At 28.4% G+C, this 26,072-nt stretch overlaps 1 protein-coding gene, 1 long non-coding RNA gene and 1 pseudogene across 2 annotated transcripts; all 3 read right to left on the bottom strand.

Annotated features, from left to right (window-relative positions):
* Positions 1-6,577: 6,577 nt before the first annotated feature.
* On the bottom strand, positions 6,578-7,917 carry LOC133034708 (uncharacterized). The gene is made up of 3 exons (XR_009686090.1): positions 7,889-7,917; positions 7,381-7,496; positions 6,578-7,127 (listed from the first exon to the last, which is right to left on the bottom strand). It is a non-coding gene; the product is annotated as an uncharacterized LOC133034708 (long non-coding RNA).
* A 321-nt stretch (positions 7,918-8,238) lies between these two features.
* On the bottom strand, positions 8,239-9,879 carry LOC133034707 (uncharacterized). Its single transcript, XM_061110049.1, has 4 exons — positions 9,817-9,879; positions 9,388-9,730; positions 8,496-8,727; positions 8,239-8,342 (listed from the first exon to the last, which is right to left on the bottom strand). The coding sequence occupies exons 2-4, from the start codon at positions 9,456-9,458 to the stop codon at positions 8,304-8,306; spliced, it is 342 nt and encodes a 113-aa protein (XP_060966032.1). The 5' UTR covers positions 9,459-9,730; positions 9,817-9,879; the 3' UTR covers positions 8,239-8,303.
* Positions 9,880-10,922: 1,043 nt separating this feature from the next.
* Positions 10,923-14,213, bottom strand: LOC115718769 (5-methyltetrahydropteroyltriglutamate--homocysteine methyltransferase 1-like; annotated as a pseudogene).
* Positions 14,214-26,072: the final 11,859 nt, after the last annotated feature.

Here is a 26,072-nt window from a genome sequence, read left to right as displayed (position 1 = left end):
TGAAACAAATTGTTGAACTAAATTTAAAAAAAAAATAAATTATTAAAATTTTATTAAAAATTTGCGAGATATTTTAAATAATTGCAATGTACATTGTTATTTTTTTTTTAAAAAAAAAAAAAAAGATTATACATATATAAACATAACGAAGATGCATCACACACCTATTTTTGCATCATATATATAAACCCCTAAATATAAATATATAAAAGAATTTTGTGGTTATCTTAAGAAATACAATCATTTAAATTTAAATAGTAAATTACACTCATGTATATAATATTTTCATAGTATAACATCTAAATTTTAATTTGTAATAATCAATTATTCAAAATTTATCAAAATATTGTAAACCATTTTAGGATCTCTAACTTGATAAGTAACATTAAATATTTAATTCGTCAAAGAAAAATAAATGGTATAGTAAGTAACTCACAGTTGAAAAGCAAAATTATTCTATCCAAGTCATAATTCACAAAAGAAAAAAATATAAAAAACTTATTTATCATTTTTTTTATAGATTTAATGACACCAAAATAGTATTTATCTAATTACTAAAATTCTATTGTAAGGTTATAGCTTAGTTACTACTTGGTATAATATAAATCTCACAAATCACTCACATATGAGCAATGTAAGACAAATACACACAATTTTTTTTTAAGATTTAATCACACTAAAATAGTATTTAATCTATAAAAAATATATATATTATTATGAAATATTAGTATTATGTAATATTATAATTTAGAGAAAGAAAATAGAGAAGAGATGAGAATTTTCTGAGTGTTTTATTCCAATAGGTGATCTCCTATTTATATACATACAAGAGTCAAATATTAAGAAACTAAGAAAAATGGAAACTAAGAAAAAGTGATTGTTGATTACGTTAATGGTAATAAATAAAAAATTTAGACATCCACATAATTAATAAGTTGTGACCCACAATTATTAGAATAGAATAATCCTTTATCAATAGTACCCTGGAGATAGCGAAGTATGTGCTTAATCCCTTTCCAATGTCTATATGTTGGAGCAGAACTAAATCTTGCTAATAAATTGACAGTAAGCTATATCAGGTCTTGTACAATTAGCAAGATACATCAATGCTCCTATTGCACTAAGATATGGTACTTCTGGACCAAGGAGCTCTTCATGTTCTTCTCTAGGTCGAAAAGGATCTTTTTCTACATCAAGTGACCTAACTATCATTGGGCTACTCAATGGGTGTGATTTATCCATATAAAACCGTCTCAAAATCTTTTCAGTATATGTTGACAGATGAATGAAAATTCCACATTTTAAATGCTCAATTTGTAGACCAAGACAAAATTTTATTTTTCCTAAATCTTTCATTTCGAACTCTTTCTTTAGATATTCCACAGCTTCTGAAAGTTTTTCAAGAGTTCCAATAATATTCAAATCATCAACATATACAGCAATAATAGCAAACTCAGGACTTGAACTTTTTATAAAAACACATGGGCAAAGAGGATTATTTTTATATCCTTCTTTTAATAAATATTCACTAAGTCAATTGTACCACATGCGTCCTGATTGTTTTAATCCATACAATGATCTTTGTAATTTAATTGAGCACATGTCTCGATTGCTTGAATTATATGCATCAGGCATCTTAAATCCTTCAGGGATCTTCATGTAAATATCACTATCTAATGATCCATATAAATAAGCTGTGACTGCATCCATTAATCGCATATCGAGTTTTTCACTCACAAAGTGCTAACCAAATATCTTAATGTTATTGCATCCACCACAGGAGAATATGTCTCCTCATAATCAATACCTGGCCTTTGAGAAAAACCTTGAGCTACCAGTCTTGCTTTGTATCTCACAACTTCATTTTTCTCATTTCTTTTACGTAAACATACCCATTTGTATCCAACGGGTTTCATACCTTCAGGTGTTTGGACTATAGGTCCAAATACTTTGCGTTTAGCAAGTGAATTCAATTTTGCTTGAATTGCTTCTTTCCATTTTGGCCAATCTTTTCTATTTTGACATTCTTTGATAGATTTAGGTTCAAGATCCTCGTTTTCATTTATAATTTCTAGCGCTACATTATAAGCAAAAATATTGTCGACAATTACTTCGAGTCGGTTCCATTCTTTTCCTGTATTGACATAATTTATTGAGATCTCATTATTGCTAATATTTTCAGGTACCTGAATCTCTTCAAGAGATTTGTTTATGTCAACATCTTCCTCGAAATTTTCAGCCTCTTCATTAGGGCCATCTTGATTATTTGCTCCCTTTCTTTTTCAAGGATTTTTATCTTTGGAACCGACTGGTCTACCACGTTTCAAACGTGCTTTAGAATCATTAATTAATTCTCCTTCTGGGACTTCAATTCGAATTGGAACATTTTAAGCTGGAATATGTGATTTTGTAATTTTCTTTGGGTCAGTGAATGCATTTGGTAATTGATTTGTAATATTTTGTAAATGAATTATTCTTTGAACTTCAAGTTCACATTAATTTGTACGAGGATCAAATTGAGATAATGATTGTGCATTCCATATAATTTTTTTTTCAAGCTGTTTCTTTTCCCCTCCCCCTAAAGCTGGGAAACTTGTCTCATCGAAATGACAATCATCAAAACGTGTTGTAAATACATCTCCAGTTGTGGGTTCGAGATATTTAATGATAGATGGAGATTCATACCCAACATATATTCCTAGCCTCCTTTGAGGACCCATCTTTGTTCGTTGTGGTGGAGCAATCAGAACATATACTGTACAACCAAAGATTCTTAGATGGGAAATATTTGGCTCCTGACCGAAAGCCAATTGTAGTGGGGAGAATTTGTGATATGATGTTGGCCTAATGCGTACAAGTGCCGCAGCATGTAAAATAGCATGTCCCCAAGCTATAATTGGGAGTTTTGTTCTCATAAGTAATGGTCTTGCGATTAATTGGAGGTGCTTAATAAATGATTCTGCTAGATCATTTTGTGTATGTACATGAGCAACAGGATGTTCAACATTTATCCCTATTGACATACAATAATCACTAAGAGCCTGTGATGTAAATTCACCAGGATTATCAAGACGGATTGTCTTGATTGCATAGTCTGGGAATTGTGCTCGTAATCGGATTATTTGAGCAAGCAATCTTGCAAATGCTACATTACGAGTAGATAATAAGCAAACATGTGACCATCTAGTTGATGCATCTATCAATACCATAAAATATCTGAATGGTCCACATGGTGGGCAAATAGGCCCACATATGTCGCCCTGAATTCATTCAAGAAATCTAGGGGATTCAATTCCAACCTTTACCGGTGAGGGCTTAATGATTAACTTTCCTTGAGAACAAGCAGCACATGAGAACTCATTGGATAAAAGAATCTTTTGGTTCTTCAATGGATGACCATGTGAGTTCTCTATTATTCTACGCATCATAATTGAACCGGGATGGCCTAACCGGTCATGCCAAATAACAAATAAATTTTTCTGGTTTGTTAACTTCTCGTTCACAATAACATGAGTTTCTATTGTACTTATACGTGTAACGTACAAACCTGAAGACAAACCAGGTAAGTTTTCTAATATGCATTTTTTTCTTGAAACAATAGATGTAATGCAAAGATATTCAAAATTATTTTCATCTATTGTCTTAATATGATATCCATTACGACGTATATCTTTGAAACTCAACAGATTCCTTTTTGATTTGGTGGATAATAAGGTATCATCTATAATAATTTTTGTTCATCTAGGCATCAATATAATGGCTCTTCCGGAGCCTTCAATTAAATTTGCAGTGCCTGATATTGTATTAACATTTGCCTTCATTCTTGATAAATTTGAAAAATATTTATCACTTCTAAGTATTGTATGAGTGGTTGCGCTATCCACCAAACACATATCATCACCATTATTTGTAGAATCATGTATAGAATGACAAATGTCCATTACTTCATTAACAAAAAAAAACATAATAAGTTTAAAATATAAATGCTTAAATAATAAAAGTTCATTACATGCCAAATAAAATAAACACCTTAAAGTAAATAAATGATAATAATAAAAAAAAAAACATAACAAAGAAAAGTGACTAATTGTGGACATTCCCATCTCCATTATCGATATTCATGTTGTTATTAATGAGATCTTCATTAAAAAAATTTGCAACATCTAAGTGTGTAATATCCAAAGGCTCTTTGAGAAAACCATCATCTTGATAGGCAAAATTTGCTTCTATTTTCTCCTTTCCTTTCACGAATGCTTGATAAAGATCAACAAGGTGTTTTGCCGTACGACAGGCACGTGCCGAGTGTCCTTTTATTCCACATCTGGAACATAAATTTTCAGAATTTCTATGATTATTATTTTGAGGACCTTTTCCCTTGTTCTCAGTAGTTGTGCTTTTCATTGGAGTATATGAATTTTTATTTTGACCATTACGATGCCAAACATTGCTTCGACCGCGATCGCGACCACGACCACGACTTTGATTATGGTCACGACCACGTCTATTACTTCGATTATGATCACGACTACAACTATAATTATGATTGTCAACAATTGTAGCATTCACTTCAAGGAATGGAGTGGACCCAGTTGGGCGAGATTCATGATTTTTCATCAAAAGTTCATTATTCTGCTCAGCTACTAGAAGACATGAAATCAATTCTGAATATTTTTTAAAATTTTGCTCTCTATATTGCTGCTGCAGGAGCACATTAGAGGCATGAAAAGTAGTATATGTTTTTTCTAACATTTCATAGTCAGTAACTTTTTCTCCACACAACATTAATTTAGAAGTGATATTAAACATTGCAGAGTTATAATCACTTACTGATTTAAAATCTTGCAACCTCAGGTGCAACAAATCATTCTTAGCCTTTGGCAATATGACAGTTTTTTGATGGCCATATCTTTCTTTCAAATTTTGTCAAAGCACAAGAGGATCTTTTACAGTTAGATATTCAGATTTTAACCCCTCATGGAGATGATGGCGAAGGAAAATCATAGCCTTGGCCTTATTTTGTTTTGTTTCAGTATTTTGATCTTTGATGGTGTCTCCAAGACCCATAGCATCTAAATGGATTTCAGCATCAAGAATCCATGACAAATAGTTTTTTCCAGAAATATCAAGTGCCACAAAATCAAGTTTTGCAAGGTTTGCCATGGAGAAAACTATATCAATATAAAGTGTAAATTATTAGACATATACATAAATTTTGGAAAAAAAATACAACAAAATATAGTACAATATAGAATAAGATAATAAGATTAAACAATATAATATGATAAACAAATTAACACACATATATAATATATATATAAGCATCTATATAGATATATATAAGCATAAACATATATTGTATAAATATTAATTCATTAAAAAAATGGCTAACTCGAATGTGTTTCAGTCATATGAGTATATATATATAAATATATATATGTAGTGTATCATGACTTTGAAGCAATTCGAGATCACATAACAAAAACATTGTCATACCTTGGTCTCGTGCTGATAACGTATTATGAAATATTAGTATTATGTAATATTATAATTTAGAGAAAGAAAATAGAGAAGAGATGAGAATTTTCTGAGTGTTTTATTCCATTAGGTGATCTCCTATTTATACACATACAAGAGTCAAATATTAAGAAACTAAGAAAAAAGAAAACTAAAAAAAAGGGAATGTTGATTACATTAATAGTAATAAATAAAAGATTTGGACATCACATAATTAATAATATTTATAACATATATATATACTAGGTAGAAGTTACGTGCCGAAGCACGTAAATATTAATTTTATTTAAAATTTAATTATTTATTTAAAAAATTACAAGAATTACAATAATAATAATTTATATTTGTTCAATTAAGAAAAACAATAATAATTATATAAATACATATTTATTCTTTTATTCCAATAGAAAGAGAGAGAATGCACAAATAAATGTGAAACTAAAATCTATGCTTTCTGAGCCAAATATATATTGGGAAGAAAATAAAGAAAAAAAAAAGTGGGGGTGGGGGAACAAGAGAATTACATTACATGATAAGCTAGCTAATAACACTCATACATCAGACACTTATATAGAATGTTATTACATGGATAATTATGTTAGACTATAATCTAACAATCTTTGAAGTTGTTACAAAGGATATATTAGACTATAATCTAACTTCATCAACTTGTAGTAGTTAGAGGAAAGAAGATGAATCCTTGTTTATATTCCCACTTTAAGGTCAGTTTTTTCTTTTTATTTTTTTCCTCTTTCTGTCAACTGCATTCATTCGCATTCTCATTCTCATTTCAAATTCTCCGATCGGAAAGAACGATTCAGGAAATAATTTTTTTTTTTTAACAAAACAACCGGAATAGGTTTCAATAAATAGCAAACAAGATTGATTATACAATTTTTACAAGCCTTATTACAGTTCCCTGAATCAGAATCATTACTCAGAATCATTACTTAGAGCACCTCCAAGGAGGCTGCAAATAAGTGGTATAGTGTGTATATATGTTCCAAGGAGGCTGCATATCATGCAGCATTTTGATGTTTTATGTACAACAGCATTCTTTTTTTTTTTTTTTTTTTTTAATATTTATATTATTGTATTTGTAAAATGAAATTTTATTTTTTGGAAAATTTTACAATGCACATTTTTAAAAGTAATGTACGAATCTATTCCTATTTGTTTCGGCACCCGACAAATTTTTTTTGTCAATTTTTTTTTTATATAGTAGTGTATATTATAATTATTTAAGACATCCGGTAAAATTTAAAAAAATTTAATATGCCGAAAATAATGCACTTCTTTAAAAGTGTGGTGCACTGATATAACAATTGTGATAATTTTTGTTAATTAATATGATATTATTTTTTATTTTATTAAAAAATTAATATAATAATAAGGAATATTTTTTTTAGTGTAATTTTTGGTGTTATGGTTGGAGTAGAAATACTTTTTGACACCAAATTTAGTGATAGTGTCACAACAAATTTGGTGTTTCTTTGGAGATGCTCTTACCGCTTGCATTAGTCCACTTATTTCGGAATCCTTGAGATTTGCATCTACCTTTTCCAAACCATTCTTTAGTTCCTCAAGAGTGATCTGTCCACTATTATCGACATCTATGGACAACAATTGCAAGTCATGCACTAAAGAATAGAATACCCTAAACATAATCAAAATGTACATTTTTTCTCTATGGACATGGATCGTAGTATAATAATCGTACCTTAATTGCAATACATTCTTGTGCTTTGCAATAAATATAAATGGAAATAAAAAAGCTAACCAATAGTAATTTAATGAATGATTAACCTTATGTACACATCTTAAACTGCTATAATTATATAGTTTAGTTGACTGATAAATACTCACCCTAATGGCTATTTTCTTCAGCTTGTTCATAGTAGAGAATTGTTTCAAGCGCTATAAAACAGCGGAATCAAGAGGTTTGTCAGGAGCAACACCACCAACTTGAACCCAAGGGTGGCCTACGACATAATAGAAGCATTAAAACAAATATGTGAAGCCTAGTTTTAAGTTAGAAGAACATATTATTTGGAATGAAAAAAAAAACTATAAGTCGTCATATTTTAAATGGGAAAAGCTACTACTAATGCTCAAATAACCACATTCTAGTTTATACCATTAGAATTTTTAAAAAGGAGGGTCAGAACTCTAGATCATAAAACAATTCATATTGCATATTTCTTTTACTTTATGATAAAAAAAAAAAAAGCTCCAGATCATGCCAGTGTCAAATGATATTGCTTATTTAGACTAAAAAGATGCATCTATACAATAGAAAAATAAAATGTATGACTATGGATGCTAAACAAATTAAGTCACCTGACATAATAATCAATCAAGACCATTAACTTACTAAGAACTTCATGGGCCGTAAGCCGCTTCAGTGGTCCCTTACAAGCATTCTTCGAACAAGATCCTTTGCACTTTCGGATATGCTAGGCCATGGTTCGTAGATAAAATCGAGTTCTCCCCTTAAAACCTCGCTCAAATATTCCTTGCTCCAATTCGATTGATCCATTAAAAAGGTGTACAATCGATATAAGTCCACAACTATGGATGATTAATGAATTTGTAAAACAACAAGATATGAAACATACGATCCTTACCATCCCAAAATGGGGGCACTCCACTATGTAAAATATAAATGATTACCCCGGCGCTCCAAACATCACATTACGGACCATAATGCTTCGTAACACTTCGGGACGACATAGTAAGGACTACCGACCCATGTAGCAGAAAGGTCCATCTTCACTTCCTCTTTCGAACTATTTTGGTTTCCATCCACTTTCTTGTAATTTCCTTGACTGCATTTCCCATACACCAGATCATACCATTAGAGATAAGAAGAATGAAAAAAAAAAAAAACGTGAATATAGACATTTTCCTTATAGAGAAAATGTCAAGTATGTGAGAAAGGCTATTTACAATGCCATTTTGCAAAAATGCCCCATACATACCATTCTTTGCTTTTTCTCTAAACGTTGTTTCTCAGCATTTGCCTTCTCATATTCTCCATTCTCCAAATGTCGTTGGTCTGGTCTAAGCCTGGAATCCGTAGGATATATAAAATAGAAAGACATAATACATATTGTTGCCCCTGTCACCATTAACATAATACATGCTTTCATCCCACTTTCCAAATATTGTAGCAACTTTTTTCCCCATAAGATCTTCAGCAAATCCATGAACCTGTATTTGTATTACATCATCAGATAAGAACGAATCTGTTAAATATGGTAGAGAATTGAAGAGCTAGACTGAAACATATATACTAATAAGAAAATTGAAATCTAAACGTGAAACTAACATTAGAAATAGAATGGAGCAGAGAAAATGAAGCTGGGTAAGAATCACAATGTAATGATTGACTGCTGGTTTTCTTCTAATGAAACTTCAATTAAAAAGAAAAAAAATTCAAGGCTGCTAATGGCAAGTTTTAAAGGCTGCGAAAAGCCAAGACAAAAGAAAAAACCACCACAGTGGTCCATATATAATTTTAAACTGAATTAATAAGTTCACTGCAGAATCTTTAGCCATTGTTCATAAGTTCATTTACTAACAAGCCAGAAGACAAAGAATCTCCCTAATAAATGTCATGTGAAACGATTAAAATCACTTTTGGTACATTCAAAATCCCAATAGATGATTTCCTAATAAGAAAAAATTCAACAATAGCCCAGTTATCAAAATTCATTATTTCTTAATTTTCGGGTCCAAATTCATGAATAAACATAACTCTGTTAATAAGTACCTCCATTCTTCATACATGAAGAAAGAAAGAAAGAAAAATCAGACACCCAAACACAGAGTCAAGCAAAGTAAAGGAAAATAAAAAGGTAGAAAGAGTACCCCACGAATAAGGTGAGGGGAAGTGAGAAGGCATTTGGCGCTCCATAGAGGATCGTTGAGGTCCGCGCCATGGCGTTCGAGCTCTGTGGCGAGTCCGCCGTCGATAACGGCGGCACCGCCGGACTTCCTGAGAAACTCCGTCATAAGAGATGTATCCATTCAACGATGAAACAAAGAGAATGCAAATGAGAAAGGAAATACAAACCCAATACAGCATTGTCGATCGAAGCTCTCTCTCTCTTTACTCTGCTGATTTTGTTTCTCTCTCTAGCTTCTGAGAAAAGCTTCTCTCCGAGCAAGTCCGATAATTTATGGTTATTGAACAAAACAGTGGTAGTGTACCCTAGAGAGAAGAAATTAGCAAGATTGAAAGATAGGTCTTTTTGAATGGGGAAGCAAGTGTGAAATATGATATGAAATTAATAATACCTGTTCCGGCTATGACGAGGATCTTGGAAAAACCTATACCGGAGTGCAAAGCCATAGCTGCATTTGGTTGATCGTAAACCAAAGCGAGAAAATGGGATATACGGTTTGTTAGAGAGATATGTGGCTAAGATGATTTTTTTTTAATTTAAAAAAAGATTATTTAATTTTTTGGGTTTAATTATTGAGTTTATTTATTAACGGGAGATAAACCTATTAACATCGTTAAATTTAACAGAATATTCTTTGTATATTCTGTTAAACCAAGAAATGCCGTTTGATAGACACTTTTAATATATAAAGATATCCTATTTTATAATAATTCTACAATAAATTGGCCAATCTAATATATGTTCACAAAATCATTTTTATTTAATATACAAAAATTATATTTGAATAATTATTATTAGTATTTTTTCTTTTTGAAATCACTTGACTAATTATTTGAAGAAATGAATGTGAGTGCTTTTATGATTAAATGATAAAAAGATTTTATGGTAATTAAAAAAAATTAAAGACATTTTTGTAATTTAGTATTGCCAACTTTTATATAGCTTATAGATTTTTCTGTATATAAAAATCAAAATTAAATAATTTAGAATATATATATATATATACTGAAATTGATAATCTAGTCTAGACAAATTACAATATAATAGATCATAAGATAGATTTATAGGAAAACTTGGAGTTGGATCAATAGCAACCAGCTAAAAAAACACTATTATTCTTATAGTTTCTCGTCACTTGTCCATATGTCACTCGTGTGCTTATTGAATAACAATTTTTTAGTTTTGAGAGACTTTGATAATCTTTGATTAAAATAGGCTAAATAAGTATTTTGGTTTAGTGTGATTGTTCTGTTCTAATCACAACAAGTAGTATGAAGAGCCAAATTGTTCGTAATGAAATTGTTTCAAAGATTCAATATAAATACCAACAATTCGACTCGTCCACGGTCTTGTGTTGATCAATTTTAAGATTCTTACAAAATGAGGTTCTTCTTTGTTGTTGGGAGAACTTGTTAGTTTTTTGTACTAGTGTTTAATTAATTTAGTTTTCATTTTTCAATATGTTGGATGATGAATTCATAGTTTGAAAACTTTGAATTGAGTATTAATATTCTTTTTATTCTTCACTTCTTTCCAATCAATTCTTCCATGTAGAAACATGTAAGGAAAAAACAGATACAAGAGGATATATGATAAAATGCAACATCAAGACTCTCCATTGGGCATTTCAAAAACTTCTAGATTTACTGCAAGAGAAAAACATCAACCAAATTTAAAATGGTTGATGGATTATTCGAGCATGAGTAGAAAAACAGATACTTATCATTACCAGACAATGGCAGAAAACGAGCTCACTTAGCACTGGCCAGCTGGGAGCGGAGAAGCTTGGCAGCAGCAACCATGTTGCTAAGGGCAGGCTTCACTTCAGTATATTTGCGAGTCTTGAGTCCGCAATCAGGGTTGACCCACAGAATGTTAGTCTCCAAGACAGCAAGCATCTTATTGATCCGGTCAGCGATTTCTTCTGCAGATGGGATCCTTGGTGAGTGGATGTCATACACACCAGGGCCAATGCCAGCGCCATACTTCACTCCCTCTCGAAACACAGACAGAAGCTTCTCATGAGATCTTGAGTTCTCGATGGTAATCACATCAGCATCCATGTTGATTATCGAGTGGATGATGCCATTGAAATTTGAGTAGCACATGTGGGTGTGAATCTGTTCAACAAAATAATTTAGACAACCAGACGCGACTCTTCACATTTGAAACATTGATTGAATTTTCTCAAAATCTCCCTATATTTTCAAAAGTAGGTAAACCTAGAAGTAACTTTTATCTTAGGATACAAATCACAGAACTTCATGTAAAATAGATCAGTATGACTGAACCTGAGTAGTATCTTGGACACCACAGTTGGTGATTCTGAAGGAGTGAACGGCCCAATCAAGATAGAAAGCCTGCTCGGACTTCCTAAGAGGCAAACCTTCTCTTAAAGCAGCCTCATCAATCTGGATAACAGTAATTCCAGCCTTTTCAAGATCCTCAACTTCATCCTTAATCGCCAAAGCAATTTGATAGCAGGTCTCAGACCTGAAAGCAAAAAGACATTAATAAGGGAAAAAGTAAAAAGAAAAGATAAATATCCAGAAAATTAATTTATACTTGTATCTTACCTTGGTTGATCATTTCTAACGAAAGACCAATTCAAAATCGTTACAGGACCAGTGAGCATTCCTTTCATTGGGCGCTAGTCAAACTCTGAGCTAATGAGGACCAGAAGACTGTCATGGCCTTGGGGCGACTGACATCACCATAGATGATAGGTGGCTTGACACAGCGAGATCCATAAGACTGAACCCACCCATTCACAGTGAAGGCAAAGCCAGATAATTGCTCTCCAAAGTACTCAAACATATCATTCCTCTGATTGACAAAGGAGCAGTTTAATAAGATCTTCATAAAAAGATATAAATGTGAAAACTATACATCAATGTCGAGCTCTTCTTGGAGCTTGACAACTTTGTTAATCTCCTCCTTGATCGCACTGACATAATTTTCTTCGGAGATTCTAATGTATACACCAATAACAGTTCAGTTAGTTCAAACAAAATCATTTAGAAATTTTTTAGGACAATTATAGCAATACTCAGCTAGCCAGGAGCTCACTTTTTAGCCTTGTATTCCCGACGGACTCTTCTGAGATCCATGGTCTGAGGGAAGGATCCAATTGTGGTAGTTGGAAGAACGGGAAGGCTCAACTTTTTCTGCTGGGCATCCAGCCTGACACTCACATTTGTTGCTCGACGGTGGTCAGAGCCCTTCAAAGCAGCAGCCTTTAAAAGCAAAGAATTGCAGTCCAGAGTAAGGAAAAGATGATCACATCAAAACTATAGAACATGAGATGTTGAAGTGGACATCTATTCACATTTAACATAGACTTACTGATTTTTGAACATGCTCATTTGTTACCCTAGTTGAAGATTTTCTTGAAGCTTGAGCAGCTGCATTGGCAGCAAAGAAAGCCTGGAGACAAATAAAAAACCAGACACTGAATTTATTCACTTGTATTGTAGAATTATATAGTAGGCCAGCACAAAAAGTTACATAAAAAAAAATCATAAAGTAAAATCCAAGCTCGACTGATCATCACTTGACACAACAAGACAGCGGCAACATTCATAATTACATTTATATGTAGTCCTGTTCATACAGTGTCTTCCTAGTTAGAGCTAAATAATAAAATTACGTAAAAATAATGAAAGGAATATCCCTATAAAAATTTATAGATTACAAAAGAGAGAGGGAAAAAAGCTCAAAACTAATAAATCAAATCCCAATTCCTCAAGAATCAGAAAGATATAAAAAAGTAGCAAGTTATTATGCAAATAATTTAACTAATAAGCTTGCAACTAAATTAAAAAGCCTATTAAGTATAATTTTCTGTCTGGAAAAATATTGAATAACAAATATAATATGTAGGGAGAAAAAAGCACCTCATCCTTGTGTCCAGACAATACCTTAGCCAGGGCATTTACTTCAACTACTTTTTGAGCAGCAAATGCAAGCCATGACTTGATCTCCGCATCTAACTTAGTCTCATTCACAAGATCAACCGCAGTGTGTAGAAGAGAGCAGGATGTAGAGACAACAACCTTGTCTACAGCATGTAAAAGATAGCAGAAAATACTTAAACCTCTAGAACAGTACTAACATTCTAAACCAACGCAAAGAACTTATAGAAAGAATACCTTTTCCAACAATACCCTCAAGTGCCTCTAGGGTACTGATGGAGGATGCAAGATCGTTGGCCCATATATTGCGCCCATCTACCACTCCAGCAAACAAGTATTTTCCAGAAGGAAATCCACTCTTGATCAAATCAAGGGTCTTTGTTCCACAGACCAGGTCAAAGCCATACCCAGCTACACCCTTTAGAGAGGTAAGTGTTTTGTATGCCTCGGCAGGAACATCAGCAAAATATGATTCAATTATAACATTCAAACCAGACAAAGATGACTCTAGTTCTGAGTAGGCATGAGTAAATGCTTGTAATTGGTGAGAATCAAGATCCTTCACAAGGGTGGGCTCATCAAACTGAATCCAAGTGGCACCTGCAGCCTTTAGTTCAGCCACAACCTCCCTGCATAGCATAGACCATTTTTGGTTGACAAGATTTAATACAAGATAACATTGAAAAAGGTAACGCCTGATAAAAATATAATATTCTTACTTGTAGACTGAAAGAATATTTCCAATGAGGGAAAGAAGAGAGAAGGACTTCTCAACACCTTTTGCTGGTTTTGATAGCAACAAGTAAGACACTGGACCAACAAGAACTGGTACAGTATCTAATCCTAGCTGCAAGGCAAGTATTATGAGAAGAAATTAAGCATCTTATACAAATTATTAAATTGAAAAACGTTACCAAGCTTGGTTAGATCTTAGAATCAAATGCAATATAGAGTATTCTTTAGTTTAATATTTCTAAAAGGAAAATAAAAAAACTCAGTCCTTTTCTCCTTTTAAACTTCTCTCTAATGTCTCCACATTTCTAGAATTAAGAATCCATAATTGATCTTGATAGTACTTTCAGTTTCAGCTGGAAAAATTAAAAGAAACTGACTTGATCATTGAACTCAAGCTTTAAGATAAGGAACAACAATGAAAATTACAATACACATATTTACAAGCAACAATGTTTTCTATGAACATGTGACATGGGTTTCCAGAAATTCATCTTGTATTCTCACAAGGCAAGGGAAAAAAATTCAACACAGAAATATACACACATATATATAGAGATTGAAAGCAATGATATGTGCACACAAGTAATTTACCAAGATTTTATTAATATAAATCATTAATGATTAAACTAATTACCATAAATAGATTATTATATTAATTAATGTTTATAATATTATTTTGTAATATTTTATCCTTATGTTTATTATATTAATGTTTTAAAAATTATTAATAATAAAACATGTTTATTAAAATTCAAAATAAAGAATTTTGTCAAATTAAGTAAATAAATAATAAACAGTTTTATAAAAATAAACAAATTAAATATTTTTTTTTTATTAAAGATAAATGTCTATTATCTATTTTAGTATGAATTAATATAACTTAATAATTTTTTTTCAATAAAATACAATATCAAAATTATAAACCTTAATGTATATAAATATAAATCAATGCTTAAAATTCTAAGAAATAAACATGACACGCAGAGTGATATAATAAACATATCTGAATATTATTATTTTGTTTATTAAATTAGTATGTTTAATAAATAAAAACAAAATAAACATATATATACAAAGTATTTTATATTATTAGTATGTTTATTATAATTGTAAATACAAAAATAAACATAGCCAATTTATACTATGCTAAAATAAATATATTTTCTTTTTATTGTGTCTATATATTTATTATTTTCTAATGAGTTAGTGGAAGAATTTTCTATTGAAATACAATTCTTATATCAAAAAATAAATAAATAAACAAACATAACTTTATAAACTCCAAATATTATTTAATTAGAAAAAATAAATAAAAATTATTAATAATAAAACAAGTTTATTAAAATTCAAAATAAAGAATTCTGTAAAATTAAGTAAATAAATAATAATCAGTTTTATAAAAATAAACAAATTAAATATTTTTTTATTAAAGAATAAATGTTTATTATCTATTTTAGTATGAATTATTATAATTTAATAAGTTTTTTTTTTTCAATAAAATACAATATCAAAATTATAAACATTAATGTATATAAATATAAATCAATGCTTAGAATTCTAAAAAATAAACATGACACGCAGAGTGATATAATAAACATATCTGAATATAATTATTTTGTTTATTAAATTAGTATGTTTAATAAATAAAAACAAAATAAACATATAGATACAAAGTATTTTATATTATTAGTATGTTTATTATAATTGTAAATATAAAAATAAACATAGCCAATTTATACTATACTAAAATAAATATATTTTCTTTTTATTGTGTCAACATATTTATTATTTTCTAATGAGTTAGTGGAAGAATTTTCTATTGAAATACAATTTTTACATCAAAAAATAAATAAATAAACAAACATAATTTTATAAATTCCAAATATTATTTAATTAGAAAAAATAAATAGGACACAATAAACAAAAAAAAAAGAAAAAGATAAACAGTTTTTTTTTATATATATTATTTATTTTTCAAAAAAAGAAACATGGTACTAATATAATAAACCTATGTGAATATTATTATTTTGTTTATTAAATTAGTATGTTTAATTAATAGAAAATAAAATAAATAAATTAGTATGTTCAATTATTTTGTTTATTAAATTAGTATGTTTAATAAATAAAAACAAAATAAACATATAGATACAAAGTATTTTATATTATTAGTATGTTTATTATAATTGTAAATATAAAAATAAGCATAGTCAATTTATACTATACTAAAATAAATATATTTTCTTTTTATTGTGTCAACATATTTATTATTTTCTAATGAGTTAGTGGAAGAATTTTCTATTGAAATACAATTTTTACATCAAAAAATAAATAAATAAACAAACATAATTTTATAAATTCCAAATATTATTTAATTAGAAAAAATAAATAGGACACAATAAACAAAAAAAAAAAAGATAAACAGTTTTTTTTTATATATATTATTTATTTTTCAAAAAAAGAAACATGGTACTAATATAATAAACCTATGTGAATATTATTATTTTGTTTATTAAATTAGTATGTTTAATTAATAGAAAATAAAATAAATAAATTAGTATGTTTAATTATTTTGTTTATTAAATTAGTATGTTTAATAAATAAAAACAAAATAAACATATAGATACAAAGTATTTTATATTATTAGTATGTTTATTATAATTGTAAATATAAAAATAAACATAGCCAATTTATACTATACTAAAATAAATATATTTTCTTTTTATTGTGTCAACATATTTATTATTTTCTAATGAGTTAGTGGAAGAATTTTCTATTGAAATACAATTTTTACATCAAAAAATAAATAAATAAACAAACATAATTTTATAAATTCCAAATATTATTTAATTAGAAAAAATAAATAGGACACAATAAACAAAAAAAAAAGAAAAAGATAAATGCTTTTTTTTTATATATATTATTTATTTTTCAAAAAAAGAAACATGGTACTAATATAATAAACCTATGTGAATATTATTATTTTGTTTATTAAATTAGTATGTTTAATTAATAGAAAATAAAATAAATATATATACATACAAAATATTTCCAAAGATTTTTCAAACAAAATATCATAATATTTATATTATGAATATTAAATTAAACAACATAATAGCATTACCAATCTGATAATATATAGGGCATATATGACATATTTTAATAAAAAAATCATGATTATATAAGTATTGAGTTTGAAAAATATACCAGGCAATTATTAATGTACAGATTATATACGTAATATTAGTAATATTCTAATACGAATTTTATTATTAATGTACATATTATATACCATGCCTAATACAAATTTTATTATTTATTAGTAATATTCTAATATTGATTATGGTTTAAAAGCTTAGTCATTAAATGTTGTACAATTTAGCCATACAAATAATTATAAAACGGATAAAATTTAATTATGGTAATCATTCTCATTAAATCAATCCAATATAATTAAATTAAGAATTTGTATGATTTTATGTAAAAATGTTTTCAAATGTGTACATTGTAACAATTAATTTTTTTTGCACATTTTTTGTAATTATTTAAGAAAATGTATACATTTATGTAAAATGCCCTTCTTTTTATTACACAAAGCACCGTATAATATTCATATGGCTAATAAGTAATTTTTCCCTCGAATTTTGACATATACCAAATTATGCTTCTTGTATTTTTTTGGCCGTTAAAAATTCCCCCTGAACTATTGAGATTGTTAGATTTAAGGACTTTTATCTAAAACTTTCATCTATGTTAGAATTTTTTTTTACTTAAATTAGACAAAAGTCCTTAAATCTAATAATCTTAATAGTTCAGGGGAAATTTTTAACGGCCAAAAAAGTTCAGGGGGCATGACTTAGTATATGTCAAAGTTCGTGGAGAAAAATTGATAATTAACCTATTAATATTATAGTTTAATTTTGGGGCCAACCCTAGGGAGTAGAGGTGTTGGCTTAGGCATGCATACGACCAAAGATTCATAATAAAGAAATACTAATTACAACTTCTTAGTCAATCTTCACGTCCGAAATCACATGCCGAAATATTTTATTTCAAATTTTTTTCATAGCGTTATTCGTTATATTTACAATATCATCCCTGTAAATTTTTGAAAATTCCGAATAGTTTACAGTAGCAAAAAAAGAGTTCCTGATATTCCAGTATACCACTCGCGTTCAAAAAACTTCAAACGTATTTTCGGCACTTTAAACTATTCGAAATTTTTCAAAAATTTACAGGGATGATATTGTAAGCATAACAAATACCTCCGTGAAAAAAAAAATTGGAAAAAAAATATTCCGACATGTATTTTTGGGCGTGGAAATTAACTTAGAGGTTGTAACAGAAGGTTGATGGTAACACTCCTCTTCATAATAAAGCACAATTTCTTGCGAACAACTAAATTTTGTATTACATAAAGCACTATATAATATTAATATTATAGTTTAATTTTGGGTATAACAATAAATAAATATTAAATGAATAAAAAAATATAAAATTACATAAAAATTATAAGGGATATTTGCAGCAAAAGTCCTTTAAAAATTTACTTTGATGGAGATTAATCCCCAACCACAAAAAATAGCGGCAATAGTCCTCAAAGTCGTACTTTTTGTAAGTCCGTTAGTCCCAACTTTAACAGATATGTTCACTTATTCAAAATTGACACATGTCCAATTATTATTGGTCTAAATTATAATTTTAATTTAAAAAAAAATTATAATAAAAATAAATAAATTATTTAAATTTTTTAAAATAATATTTTTTCTTTTTTTTCTTCCTTGTCTTCTTCATCTCCAACCACATGCCAATCCCCGCCACTACCACCCCAACCCTCACTATAGCCCACCCCAACCCTCATGGCAGCCACACAACAATTGCTCTGTTTTGCCAATGCTCGAGAACCCCAAAGCCCCAAATCTCTCTCTCATTCTCCCTCTCCTTGATCGTGCCAGAGCTTTGGAATGTTCTTCCATCGTCGACGAGATCTGAACAGACAAGTTACAAATTAATACTTGTTGAGAAAATTATTAAAGGTGTAATGAAATTTGAGCATCATAGTTTCTTCACTTATATAGTTTTCTGCAAGAAGCATGTTAATAAATTTAATTATATAAGCAAAGTTATCCACTAATGCAGCTTTTAGTATTATATTACCACCCTCAAATTTCAACTTTTAATATTGTAGAAGATGATACGGCCACTTTGCAACCCATCTAGATGTTTCAAATAATCTTAATAGTTAAATCTAATTCCTAATGCATTGTATATATGCACCATCCAATATAAGAGTAAAGATGCAGCGTGAGTCGTGAGATCCCATATCCTAGACAAGCCAACCATAAATTATTTGAATTGCTAATATTAATTTGTATACCGCTAAAAAATATATTTAAGTGCACTTCATTGCATTTCTTGCTCTAAATTTTTGATAATTCAATTAATCTTTCTTGGGCGAAAAGGAGGATATCTCGATCGAAGAAGAGAACGAGAAAATACCATATGACCCAATATATTTGACAAACAGGCCCGACCCTAATGGTGTGCAGTACCTATCGCGCACGTGGCCCACGCAAGAAAAGGGCCCAATTTTGTTATTTTTTTTTTTTTTGGTAAGTTGAAAAATACCACTTTTATTAATCAATTAATTAAATTTACCTCTAATTTTAAATTTAATTGAAACATACCTCTTTTTATATATATTGTACCTAAAATACCCCGACATAAGAGAATCACATGGAGAGTATCTTGAAGTGACATGGGCAAAATTGGTATAATGTTTAAAAAAAGAGGTAAATATGATAGACTTTAAAAAAGAAGGTAAAAATAAAAGAGTACAATATAAAAAGGATATAGAATGTAATTTTCTCTTTTTTTTTTTTTTTGATAAGCTCCCTCCCTTGGTCATTGCAAAAGCCCATTTAATAGGGATCATTAATTGAGAGACGTTGGTCTTATCTCTCTCATTCTTCTCCTTCCCAACAAAAGCTCATTAATTTTTAACCTTTTCAATTTTTTTTTTTTTTATAAACCAAGTATTAGACTATTAGTCAATTAAGTACCAAATTTCTTAGTTTTTAGTAAACTAACGGTACCAAATTTATTAATACCATTTAATTTATTTTTTTTAAAACTTTTTTTATTCACCTACTATATATATACTAGTTAAAAGTTACGTGCCGAGGCACGTAAATATTAGTTTTATTTAAAGTCTTTTTTTTTTATTATTTATTTAGATTGTATCTAAAAGTATGATCTTGGGAATGATTTATTTTATTAAAGTAATTTTTGTGCTATTATATTTGGTTAGTAAAATATAATTGGGTATATATTAGTCATAACAAAATAATACTTATTATTTACTTATAGAAAATTTGGAGGAATAATTCAAATTCATATGTAAACAAAAAAAACAGAAAAATCTATCTAAGTGGAACAGTTCAGTATTCAAAAATTATTCTACAAATCTAAAACGATGTTTTAATAAATATACTAAATGTATATGTGAAGACCTGACGTGTTGAAAAAATTGTTGAGAAAGCAACTGTCTTTTTCTTCAAACTTTCTCTTTCTGGTTGTTATAGAAGATGGGTTATTATCATTGAACGCCATTAACCAAAAATCAGTGAGAAAAACTGCAGAAAAAGAAAAAAAAAACAAATAAAGATCTTAGCTTTACTTTATCATCACAAAAGGGGTTCTTAAATGAAACCCACTTGGGAAAAATATCAAACAAGAGGAGGACATTATATATATAATTAGATATTAGAGGAAAAATCTCACTGAAAACAAATACAGATCAGAAAGACAAGACAAGATAGAGACTACTACAAAGATTCCCACACTCAATAATGCAAATACAATTATTAGTACTAATAATGAAAACAACATCAAATTAAAGAAAAACCATAGAAGAAAACAAAAAGAAAAGAAAGAAAGAAAGAAAGATAGATAAATACCTGGTAGTGGGTTGGTTGGTTGGTGGTGATGAGTACTGAAATGGAAGACAGTGAAGGGAGGAGGGGTTTACAGTGTTAACACTATAGTAAGGATTTGGTTTTCGGCTTTCGTTCTTTTAAGGAAAATGGGTGTTTGAGAATGGATTGAGTAGTACAAGTCCAAATTCACAAGCAATTGCCGAGGCAGACGATGACTTCTTCAAATTCATAAGCAAGTGCCGAGGCAACCGATCTAAATGGGTCTCGCGAGTACTGAGGGGTGAGAAAAATATTTTAAACTTATAATTTCATAAAAAATAATAAAAAAATTACAATTTTTTAGGAAATTAAGTTTACTATCGTTTTAATTTTAATATTTTTTTTATTTCTTTCATAAAAAATAATAAAAAAATTACAATTTTATAGGAAATTAGGTTTACTATCGTTTTAATTTTAATATATTTTTATTTTTTTTGGAGTTAACGTTGATGTTAGAGAGTTATGTGGCTAAGATATTTTTTTTAATTTAAAAAAAGATTGTTTAATTTTTTTGTTTAATTATTGGGTTTATTTGTTAACGGGAGATCAAACCTATTAACATCGTTAAATTTAACGGAATATTCTTTTATTTTTAAGGTATATTCTGTTAAACAAAGAAATGCCGTAAGATAGGCACTTTTAATATATAAAGATATATATATATATATCCCATTTTAAGATTTTTCATCCACATCAAAAATCAAAATTGTTTATGAGAATTGAGAAGAAAGATATTAGATATATTTTGTTATCATCTATATTTTTAGTTTTTTTTTATAAATATATAAAAAAAATAAAAGATTTGAAGAATAATATCATTCATTGGAATTTTTTGAGGCAAATTTATCAACGGTTAATAGAAGGTATGTATTTGATATTTATTCTTTGTTCATTGTATCTATATTGTTTATTATTTTTAATTTCAAATCTGTATATTTGTTATATTTGATCTCACTTTTTATGATTAATAGTGTAGTTAGTATTAGTAGTTAGCTAGTATTTTTTCTTTGCCTTTTTACCTTTTATTTTTTAAAAAAACTAAATATACTTATTTACGTATTTAATGCTGAAACTAATGGAGAAAAAAAAAGTATATAATATGTATTATACCTATTTACATATTTACATAATGTATATGTTGTAATTCACCCTTGTTTAATACTGTCAATCAATCATATTTTTGTAAATTTTTTTTAATTGAGATTAATTGTTATTTAGTTAATTATTATTTATAACTATATTCTAAAAATATCATTGCATAAATCAGAAAATCAATTTTAAATGAGCATTGGGCAATTGGTGACGGCAAATTTTCACAATTTGAAGTTTTAAACTTTGAAGACGGAATTAGCAGCAAATATCAGGTTTTTTCGTCCCTTTTTGAACTTTTAAATTAATAATTATTATTATCTTGATTGTTCTTTGAAATATTATATTAGTTGTTGCTATTATTTTTTTTTACTTTATCTCATAAAATTAAAAAATATGAGTCTGGATATGAAAAGCGTAAGAAAAAGAAAAAAAAATTGAGGAGTTAACGCAATCTCAAAGAGGAGCTCTTGATAAATTCGTTATAAAAGAACCACAAATTTCTTTTTGAAAATCATAATCATAATGTTGTTGATACTGAAATTTCTGAAAATATGTTGCCTATTATTGAGAATCATAGTGAAAATGATGATGTAGAAAATAGAAGTGACATGCCTATTGAAAATAATAATGTGGAAAATAAAGGTGATGTGCCTATTGAAAATGATAATATGGAAAATCAAAATTTTGATTATAAAAATTGTGATGATGACCATTTGAATAATTCACTCGAAAATAAAATTTTAGAGGATAATAATAATGCTGAGCAAACAAACTCATTTAAAAATTTACTTGACACATTTGATCCAAGAAATTGGGATGCTCTTGATCCAAAAATGATTGATTTATTTGTTAAAAATTATTTAAGTAAACATTTCTCTTTTTATGTCATGATTATTTAAAATCGTTATTATCATTGTATACTTTGTCACTATTGTTATTTCTAATAAATTTATTTAACACATAATAAAAATTAAACAATGAGTTATAACTACGTAATTTATACATAATTTTTTGAAATATTTAGTTATATAAAATAGATCTAAAAATATTAAAAAATTTGTAAAGAAACTCACTATCCAATGTTGAATCTATAAATCGATTGAGAACTTATTATATAATATTTGTTATTATATTTTGTACTTTTTAATTATTCCTAGTGAAAAGTCACACGTGCACACGTGAAATATTTATGACTATATTAATATAAGAAATGTTAAAAGTATTGATAATACTTAACGATATTGTAATGTATTATACCACTATTAATATGATTACTGGATCTCATATAATTTAATTTAATAATTATTATCAAAAATCATTAATCTGTAAGGCAAAACTATCCCTACTCACATAATATATAAAGAGAAGCTCTCAATACACCAAAATAATTGGTTACACAATTTATGTTCCTATCGTATTTTCAGTACGTAAAATAATTTCATTTTGTTTTATTGTACTGCACTTTAGTTATTTAATATATTCTGTATATTTTAAATAATTTATTGTATTGAAAAATATAGTTTAAATATTTTTTTTGTACTCGTATTAATTTTAATACAAGAGTGAAACAAATTGTTGAACTAAATTTTAAAAAAAAAATTATTAAAATTTTATTAAAAATTTGCGAGATATTTTAAATAATTGCAATGTACATTGTTATTTTTTTTTTTTTAAAAAAAAAGATTATACATATATAAACATAACGAAGATGCATCACACACCTATTTTTGCATCATATATATAAACCCCTAAATATAAATATATAAAAGAATTTTGTGGTTATCTTAAGAAATACAATCATTTAAATTTAAATAGTAAATTACACTCATGTATATAATATTTTCATAGTATAACATCTAAATTTTAATTTGTAATAATCAATTATTCAAAATTTATCAAAATATTGTAAACCATTTTAGGATCTCTAACTTGATAAGTAACATTAAATATTTAATTCGTCAAAGAAAAATAAATAGTATAGTAAGTAACTCACAGTTGAAAAGCAAAATTATTTTATCCAAGTCATAATTCAAAAAGAAAAAAATATAAAAAACTTATTTATCATTTTTTTATAGATTTAATGACACCAAAATAGTATTTATCTAATTACTAAAATTCTATTGTAAGGTTATAGCTTAGTTACTACTTGGTATAATATAAATCTCACAAATCACTCACATATGAGCAATGTAAGACAAATACACACAATTTTTTTTTAAGATTTAATCACACTAAAATAGTATTTAATCTATAAAAAATATATATTATTATGAAATATTAGTATTATGTAATATTATAATTTAGAGAAAAAAAATAGAGAAGAGATGAGAATTTTCTGAGTGTTTTATTCCAATAGGTGATCTCCTATTTATATACATACAAGAATCAAATATTAAGAAACTAAGAAAAAGGGAAACTAAGAAAAAGGGATTGTTGATTACGTTAATGGTAATAAATAAAAAATTTAGACATCCACATAATTAATAAGTTGTGACCCACAATTATTAGAATAGAATAATCCTTTATCAATAGTACCCTGGAGATAGCGAAGTATGTGCTTAATCCCTTTCCAATGTCTATATGTTGGAGCAGAACTAAATCTTGCTAATAAATTGACAGTAAGCTATATCATGTCTTGTACAATTAGCAAGATACATCAATGCTCCTATTGCACTAAGATATGGTACTTCTGGACCAAGGAGCTCTTCATGTTCTTCTCTAGGTCGAAAAGGATCTTTTTCTACATCAAGTGACCTAACTATCATTGGGCTACTCAATGGGTGTGATTTATCCATATAAAACCGTCTCAAAATCTTTTCAGTATATGTTGACAGATGAATGAAAATTCCACATTTTAAATGCTCAATTTGTAGACCAAGACAAAATTTTATTTTTCCTAAATCTTTCATTTCGAACTCTTTCTTTAGATATTCCACAGCTTCTGAAAGTTTTTCAAGAGTTCCAATAATATTCAAATCATCAACATATACAGCAATAATAGCAAACTCAGGACTTGAACTTTTTATAAAAACACATGGGCAAAGAGGATTATTTTTATATCCTTCTTTTAATAAATATTCACTAAGTCAATTGTACCACATGCGTCCTGATTGTTTTAATCCATACAATGATCTTTGTAATTTAATTGAGCACATTTCTCGATTGCTTGAATTATATGCATCAGGCATCTTAAATCCTTCGGTGGATCTTCATGTAAATATCACTATCTAATGATCCATATAAATAAGCCGTGATCGCATCCATTAATCGCATATCGAGTTTTTCACTCACCAGTGCTAACCAAATATCTTAATGTTATTGCATCCACCACGGGAGAATATGTCTCCTCATAATCAATACCTGGCCTTTGAGAAAAACCTTGAGCTACCAGTCTTGCTTTGTATCTCACAACTTCATTTTTCTCATTTCTTTTACGTAAACATACCCATTTGTATCCAACGGGTTTCACACCTTCAGGTGTTTGGACTATAGGTCCAAATACTTTGCGTTTAGCAAGTGAATTATATTTTGCTTGAATTGCTTCTTTCCATTTTGGCCAATCTTTTCTATTTTGACATTCTTTGATAGATTTAGGTTCAAGATCCTCGTTTTCATTTATAATTTCTAGCGCTACATTATAAGCAAAAATATTGTCGACAATTACTTCGAGTCGGTTCCATTCTTTTCCTGTATTGACATAATTTATTGAGATCTCATTATTGCTAATATTTTCAGGTACCCGAATCTCTTCAAGAGATTTGTTTATGTCAACATCTTCCTCGAAATTTTCAGCCTCTTCATTAGGGCCATCTTGATTATTTGCTCCCTTTCTTTTTCAAGGATTTTTATCTTTGGAACCGACTGGTCTACCACGTTTCAAACGTGCTTTAGAATCATTAATTAATTCTCCTTCTGGGACTTCAATTCGAATT

Source organism: Cannabis sativa, chromosome 2 (assembly GCF_029168945.1).
Source record: "Cannabis sativa cultivar Pink pepper isolate KNU-18-1 chromosome 2, ASM2916894v1, whole genome shotgun sequence".
NCBI classification, from domain to species: domain Eukaryota; kingdom Viridiplantae; phylum Streptophyta; class Magnoliopsida; order Rosales; family Cannabaceae; genus Cannabis; species Cannabis sativa.
The sequence above is the reverse complement of the archived record's forward strand: the minus strand, read 5'-3'. Positions and strand labels throughout refer to the sequence as shown.

What these genes read in the sequence shown, in the direction of transcription:
- LOC133034707 (XM_061110049.1), bottom strand. Translation starts at nt 9,458, where the DNA reads ATGGCGCGGACCTCAACGATCCTCTATGGAGCGCCAAATGCCTTCTCA. An exon ending in CCCCTCACCTTATTCGTGGG is followed by an intron (nt 8,728 to 9,387) that starts GTACTCTTTCTA and finishes ATACAAATACAG; the next exon opens with GTTCATGGATTTGCTGAAGA. An exon ending in TAGAGAAAAAGCAAAGAATG is followed by an intron (nt 8,343 to 8,495) that starts GTATGTATGGGG and finishes TGGGAAATGCAG; the next exon opens with TCAAGGAAATTACAAGAAAG.